Source organism: Drosophila gunungcola, unplaced genomic scaffold (genome assembly GCF_025200985.1).
Source record: "Drosophila gunungcola strain Sukarami unplaced genomic scaffold, Dgunungcola_SK_2 000060F, whole genome shotgun sequence".
In the NCBI taxonomy this organism is placed as follows: domain Eukaryota; kingdom Metazoa; phylum Arthropoda; class Insecta; order Diptera; family Drosophilidae; genus Drosophila; species Drosophila gunungcola.
Genome location: NW_026453223.1, coordinates 257,303 through 265,096, shown reverse-complemented (window position 1 = coordinate 265,096; position 7,794 = coordinate 257,303). Strand labels below are relative to the sequence as shown.

Sequence of the window (7,794 nt, the reverse complement as noted above, 5' to 3'; positions counted from 1 at the left end):
ACGTGCATTCCACCTCATGTGGAATAAAAGTAATGTACTAGTTCAAAAACAAGAAATATATGTATATAAACTAATTAAAGAATTAAATATTTTTAAAAAAATATTTTTTTTAAAATAGTAATCTGGAAGAGCACTTAATGTAATATAAATAAACATGCAATAGTGAACCAAACCCGAATAACGTTGCCATATCTTCCAATGTGCACCTCTCTCTTTCAGGGTCCGTTTCCTAAAACGGTAGGAAGCGTTGATCTCGAACCGGTTAACACGCTCGCTTAATCTGCCACTTCCACACCAACTTCCACCGCCACTTTTGCCTACACCCACCATTCCAATTCCTATTCCCACCACGTCAGTTAACTGTTTGCTCCCAGTTAGCCAAATAGTCTGGGAACATCTAGTTTGCACTTGGATATTGGTTGCAAGCTGCAGTTTACTCACTTTCAAGTCATGATTGAGCGTCTCCCACGCCAGATACATATATGCGAAGTTTTAATTGCCTGCCTTCCCTTGAAACATGAAAAGTTAATCATCAATTAATTTGTATATATGTATGTATGTACAGCTCTTAATAATTTTACAATTTTTATTAAGTATTTCCAATTCAATTTAACGACTTCAGGGTATGCAACACATTTTGTTATTTCCGTTATAAGATAAAAGGGTATGTAAGATATCCTTGTAAAAGTGTTATGAGAAAGAAGGACATTTGTTCCTAGAAATATATTAAATATTATTTCAGATTTAAAAGCTTATTTTATTCCGAGTGTAGAGAAGTTTGGTTGGAAGCAAGTAGGATATACACTTACCTAATTTTAGGGCTTGTAGGGGGGTTGCGTTTCCTGTTTAATCGGTATGTCCCTGTTTTGCGGTACCTTGCCATGAGTAGGGTATCCGGCAAAGCAAAGGTAGAATGAGAACGAGAATACTCCCATTCTTCGCCGTCTCCTCTCCCACTAACAACACATCCACATCCACATTGGCCTTTCAGACCTTTGGGCCATTGCCATTGTTGTTGCGCCGAGAGAGCGTTTGGGCCCGCTTACTCTCACGCGCTCTCTTCGCCGCTCTTTACCGCTCTTTGGCTGCGGTTGCGGTGTATAAAAGCGATGACTCCCGGAGAATGCAAAACAGTCGGGAAATCGAAACGCGGCTATCTGTGCGACACGTCCAATTCCAATCCAACCTACACACTCGCAAGGCCTAAATACACATATAGAAACACATCGTATTCCCCATTTTTTTTTGGTTGCTCCGACGATTAGCAAGTGAACAAGCTCAAAAGCGCGTTGAGCAGAACAGAACCGAAACAGAAACAGAACCGAACAGTATATACGTCAACAGCTGTACAAAAGGCAGCTAAAGACAAGGCAAAAAAGAAGAGATTCGAGACTCCATCTAGCGAAGCAACCACCAAATAACCACCAACCGCACAAAAATGGCCGAGGCTAACAAGAGGAATATCCCCATCAAACTGGGCGACTTCAGCGTCATCGACACGGAGTTCAGCAACATCCGCGAGCGTTTCGACTCCGAGATGCGCAAAATGGAGGAGGAGATGGCCAAGTTCCGCCACGAGCTGATGAACCGCGAGGCCAACTTCTTCGAGTCCACCAGGTGAGGATTACTTCATTACCGATTCCGATTCCGGCTAACTAAGGCATAAGTGTTTGATTCTTGAAACCATTGCTATCCAGCGGTTTCCATAGATGCTTAGGGATAGTGTGAAGAAACGTGATTCGCTTGGTTCATCTCATAGTTCTGGGGCTCTAAATATAGAGGCGCACATCTTGCCACATCGCCTACTGGTCTGGAGCACTTACTCACAGATACAACATACACACAAAAAAACAGAAAACAGCGGGCCCAATTTGCGCCCCATATATATATTTCTTTGCCGTCTCTTTGGGGGAGGATGAGTCACAAGTTCTAAATTCTCCGCCGCGCTGCTGTCTCCGGCCAAAAAACACATGTATCCGCCCGCCACCCGCAAGTAATCCCCCCGATTCCGATTTTTGTTTCCTTTCCGTCCGATCTCGAGTCCCACTCGTTTATGCAACCGTTATGTGAGGTATAACGGAATATTTCGAATTTTAAGAATCACCTGTGCCAAGACATTTAATTGTGAGTGTGCCTACATAAGCTGAAAAATGTAATATTGTTGATAAAAAGATAAGATATTAAAATCTGTTCTTTCTAAGCAATATTTAATGGCAGGTGGTCTAGCTTATGTACCATGTTTTTCATACACATGTTTTTCAAAATTTCAAACTATTTTTAATCTTATGACTTCCTACGTGGAAACAATATGGCAAGCCCTCTTTGCAAAGTTAATCGTTATATTATTTTTAATGTTTTACTTAAATGTTGCAACTCCTTATAGAAAAATCAGCTATTACTGATTTAACTCATATTTGCAAACTTGACAGTCAATCAATAAATAAATATTAAGAGACACTTTTAAATTTCTACGAATGAAAGAAAGCTCCACTTAAATGTTATGTTTGTCGCTTTTCTCTGTGTAGGTTTATTGTCCAAATTAGTGATTAATAAACAAACAATGCTCGAGGCATTTGTATGGCAAATATTACGTCGCCTCTGACGCCGTCGCGATTGCGCGCCTCGTTGGCCTCTCAATCTCAATCAAGTAGCGTTGCGTGGGCGCCAGTTTTGGTTTTGGTTGCTATTGGAACGACCTCGGCCTATGACGTAATCGAACCGATGGAATCGTTGTTGCTTTTACCATGGGCGCCACTGCATTTGCATGGCCACAACAGAAAGCTTTCGCTCCATTCCCGAGGTACGCAACTTTAACCTGCTAAGGCTCCAACAAAGTTGACGACTCCACCCTGCAATCCCTTTCAACTTTGGCCATTTAAAGCAAAAGTTGGCACTATGAGGAAATTAACCCAAATTGGTTCCCCAACCAGACGTACCTGTGTGTGCTGCAGGTGCTTTACTGTCTACACAGTGCTAAAGTTTGTTTCATGCTTATGCTCGGAGGTTACAAGTTTGATGAGCCAAATTAGCAACGATCAGTAAGGATATGTTGGTTTTCGGCTATTATTCCATTAGAATGATTTGGTTATCTAGAGAACTCCCGCTTTAAACTATTGACGAGTGGAGGTTGGGCCACCTTGTTGACCACCTCACTATGTCCCGACCTCTGACATCTAGGGGCTATGGCGTGTCAGCGATTAATGCGCTGCGTGATATCTGAATGACTCAGCGCAGAGTGAACGCACACCCAGGTCTAGGGTCGTAAATCTATATAGGTAGGTTCCCCTACCGGAATATAGATTGGATTGAATTGCTTTAGAGGGTTATACGTATACCCACCCAATTACGTAAAGATGTCTAGCAAACAAAGCAACTAACTTGTTATACAATCAGGAATCTTATAAATTATATCTTAAACTAAGAAATTAAACTTTATTTCCTAAAATAAAGAGTCTAGCATTTTATTAATTGTATCTTTAACTCAAAAATTAAATAAAGTAATTAAACAAACTATTTCTTAAAATACCCGGTACTCAGTTCTTAATCAAAATACACATAAATACAAATGTGGGTCAGAAATGGTAGCCCCTTTTTGAACTGCATATGTGGCACACAGTTTTTTAATACTAAAGTTAGATTGTTTGTTTTATGCTAATGAGTCGCTTTAATCTTAATCTCTTAACTTTAAGCGTATCACATGTCGGCTTTGCCCCATTCCTCCACACGTGCATATGCATTGTAAATAAAAATGTTCCATTGAAGCTTTGAATTTTTTTTAATTAACATTTTAAATCCCAATATTTTTAAAGTAGAACAGTCTTTTAATTGAAAGTGCACTTTTATTTAAACCATTGGGTCTCATAGTTATGGCATAACAAAAAGGCTACAAAATTTTTACATTAAATTGGCATGAAAATTCGTTTGTTGACGGCTCGGGGGAAAAGCTTTCATTTAGACTTGCCCAACTGCGCTGTTTCTGTGGCTATAAACCGCACTTTAATGGTGGCGCCTCCTCGTTGTTGCTTACGATTCGGTTCCAATTGAAAATAAAATGATACGATTATCTTGCTGATCGCACGATATAGATAAGTATGTATGTACATATGTATGTTACATACAGATGCGTGGAAACTATATTGGCCAGACCCGATGCGGGAGGCAGAGTATTACGTAGCAAACCCATGCATTACCATCGATCAGCTAAATTTATAGACTCATTAATCGGCCTTGCGCTCGGGTGTGTGTGCGCACTGTTTAAACAAATAAGTACGCTAGATCATACAATTTATATTTATCATGCAAATAGCGCTGTGCGAAAAGCTTTCTCACACGGTCAGATGGAATGAGCACATTTAGTTGCCAATATTGGTTGCTGGATGCTGATAATTTAAATGAGCATCGGACGATGATATCATGTCAATTTTTAGCTATTGCGCTTTGTCTCGATTCGAAGCGCAATCTAAACCCGGTTCGATGACAAAGCTGCGATCGCCGCCGGTAATCGATATTTTGATTTGAAATTTGCGCTAGCACATACGCACATACTCGCTGGCAAACAACAAAAGAGAACCATTTTGTTTGCGCTCGTTCTCATTTCTTTTCTGTTTTTCTTGTATCTGTGTTTATTTTTGTTTCTTCTTTAGTTTCCCTTCGTTTGGCTTTTCAATAACGAAAATATATGCATGACATCATTGTCATCAGATGCCAGAGAGATATAGTCGTACACACACATGTATGGACATGCACACACATGTACATTCGTGCTGGCAAAAAGAGGGACGGAGAGTGAGAGATGGTATATTAAAGAGTGGGGGTGGGGAGTGGAAGAGCAGGTGCCTCGACCAAAGAAACTTTGCCCAAGCTAACGGTTATTGGTGTTTATCATTAACGTGCTATTGATTTCTCTCCGGCGGGCGATCAACGCCCCTGTACCTCAAACACCGCTCCGCAAGGTCGCCAAATGGCCCACGCACGCTCACGTTTCGGCTTCAGTTGATAAGCTCCCCTGTTTCCACGGAGTGACCGTTGATAGCCGCTTATCAAAGACTCGCGAACACGCACACAGAAATTGCTTCACGCTCACAGGTTTAACGGTCAATCAAATCTTTTTAGTTCCGAGACACCTCTACTCACATACTCACATACATGTATTTACATTAGGGTGGACCTCTGTAAAATTAAATTAAATAAACTAATTACACAAACAAATACCTAGAATCGGTGAAAAGATTTTATTTCAAAACCTAAAAATGTTGTGAGGTTAAGAGCAACGGCCTTAAAGTTTCAGTAAAGATTACTTATGCGACAGATAAGCCAGTGATATTTATCCTAATCTTAGAAATCAAATAAGGAAGACAAAGAATGTGATTTACAAATACAATTTTTTAGTTGGAATACTAAGAGTAGACTGGGCCATACAATAAAAAGGTTATTAGAGGAACCCTGTCTGAAAGTGCAAACCAAAAATTACGAAATCTAAATTATTTATTAGTAAAAATGGGTATAAAATGCAATCACAAATTACAATTAGGATTAAACATCAAAATCTAAATAAGAATAGGAGCAACAACAAAGAACTTCTAAGTGATGGGAATATGGAAAAATATAAATTAATGATCTTAATTGAATATGGCTAATTTGTGTGTATGTTAATGTTTCTTAATAAAACTAGGTAATTTTCAGTGGATGTAAGATTAGATTAATAAGAAAAAATCGTTAAAGGTTGTATGATAACTAATTATTACATTTTACCTAACTAAATATATATATTTTTTCCTCTATTTTTCTCTTTTCTCTTTCTTGCCGCTTGGAAAACATTAAACAACCGCAATAATTTCCATATAATAATAATCTCCTCTCCTATCTTAAACCAAAAAGCTCTACTAAAAAAACAACAACAACCAGGTACCAAAAACGTCGAAAGTATACCAACTAAAATTTTATTTCCTGTTTATCCTTTATTTCTTCTTGACTAAACCCTTAACTTTAGTAACTTACGTATTTTAATACATATTTTCTTTGTTAGTAATTTTGTTATTGCAATCCTGCACATATTCACGAACTGAACACTAAAACGATACTTGGTACTCAACATTTCAGCATTTCAGGGTTCGTTGTATATCTTAATAAATAGGAAGGGCAAATAAAAAGCTGAACAGCTAATAAAGACAATGAAACTTAAAGGAGTATTTATTAAAATATATTCGGAGCATTGGAGACAAATAAATAACTACAGGTTCAATTTAATAAAAAAATAAAATAAATATATATTTTTACAATGATCGATTTGTAAAAGATACCTATTTTTATAATTTTTTTTTTTTGTTAACTTAAAACTGTCTCTTAATGGCAGCTGAGCCAAGTCACGAGTGTGTTATTTTAAGGACCAGTCGAGACATATGCGAGCAGGAGGGTTTATTTATAGTTTTAGGCTGTCTAAGTAAATCGTGTCTTGATCCACGGTCTCTAACTATACATTATATGTTCAAGTAAAGCCTTGAAGAATCCCTTAGGGGTCTATTCATGGCGGATGCCAGAAATAATAGTTCCCTTGTGTCTAGCGCAATCTTTAAAATAGGAAATATAACATACATATATACTGCTTATGAGTTTATCTGTACTGAATGCAGACACACGAATGAAGTTGGAGCTCCAGCTGCTCCCTTCAGATCCGTACATAGCACACCGAAGCGGAAGTCAGATCTATTATTAGATGGTTCTCGATCATCAAGGCTTCATTTGAGTTGAGTTCGCCAGCGGGACTCAGTTACATCCTAGAGCAGCATCAGAATGGAGGCTTTCACGCGCACGTTGCATAAAACCTTTCGTAGCACTAGAACCACGACTACTACCACTACCACCAAATCCTCCACAAGGTTCCCACACGCAACCCTAACACTTTTGATTTAAATTTAAATCTTACTGTTTTAATTTGATGACTTTTCAGTTTTAACATTGCCAAAATTATTTTGTTGCAGCTCAACGACAAACTCGGCTCTGCCATCCCGAATCCCAAAGCAACAGAACTATGTCTCCGACATTAGCTCACCCTTGATACAGGTATGTAACGCGATTATAACTATATCAATTTAAGCATATTCAACATGTAATTATTACAATTGCAGGATGAGGGCGACAACAAAGTGCTGAAGCTGCGCTTCGATGTCAGCCAGTATGCCCCCGAGGAAATTGTGGTGAAAACCGTCGACCAGAAGCTATTGGTAAGTCCCCTTTCACACGATCCCTGCCAGAATCGTACTAACAGAGATCTATTTTTGGACTCAGGTGCACGCCAAGCATGAGGAAAAATCGGACACAAAGAGCGTGTACAGGGAGTACAACCGGGAGTTCCTGCTGCCCAAGGGCGTCAATCCCGAGTCCATCCGCTCGTCCCTCAGCAAGGACGGAGTCCTGACCGTGGACGCCCCCCTGCCAGCACTCACCGCCGGCGAGACACTGATTCCCATTGCGCATAAGTGAAGTCCTCAGTCCCAGTCCCAGTCCCAATCCCGATCCAAAATCAATCACCAGTACCGCTTTGCGGAGGAGAAGGAGAAGGAGGAGGAGGAGGCTACCGCAAATCAGATTAAATCATACACACACATTGAGTTTAATCCAATCCTATCTAAATGATTAATTTTTTTTGGTTCTGACTTAAAGCTAAACTATGTTACTGACTTACTACTCATTAACTTAAATATAATTCAAATTATTATTAAATTTGATTAATTTAATTCATATTTATAATTTTCGCATTAAACGTAATCAATTTTGTCGTAGTTATCCCCGCATTCG

The 7,794-nt window shown here is 39.1% G+C and overlaps 1 protein-coding gene and 1 long non-coding RNA gene across 3 annotated transcripts; one reads left to right on the top strand and one right to left on the bottom strand.

Annotated features, from left to right (window-relative positions):
- Positions 1 to 204: 204 nt before the first annotated feature.
- Positions 205 to 975, bottom strand: LOC128264224 (uncharacterized). The gene is made up of 3 exons (XR_008268673.1): positions 810 to 975; positions 582 to 715; positions 205 to 509 (listed from the first exon to the last, which is right to left on the bottom strand). It is a non-coding gene; the product is annotated as an uncharacterized LOC128264224 (long non-coding RNA).
- A 155-nt stretch (positions 976 to 1,130) lies between these two features.
- On the top strand, positions 1,131 to 7,782 carry LOC128264217 (heat shock protein beta-1). 2 transcript variants are annotated; one of them, XM_052999598.1, is made up of 5 exons: positions 1,131 to 1,617; positions 5,878 to 5,904; positions 6,978 to 7,059; positions 7,125 to 7,220; positions 7,285 to 7,782. In XM_052999598.1, exons 1-5 carry the CDS (start codon positions 1,439 to 1,441, stop codon positions 7,477 to 7,479), a joined length of 579 nt encoding a protein of 192 aa, XP_052855558.1. In that variant the 5' UTR covers positions 1,131 to 1,438; the 3' UTR covers positions 7,480 to 7,782. The 2 variants fall into 2 exon arrangements, with proteins under 2 accessions (XP_052855558.1, XP_052855559.1); XM_052999599.1 differs by lacking the exon at positions 5,878 to 5,904 and having other exon boundaries at positions 1,135 to 1,617.
- The last annotated feature ends 12 nt before the right edge of the window (positions 7,783 to 7,794 follow it).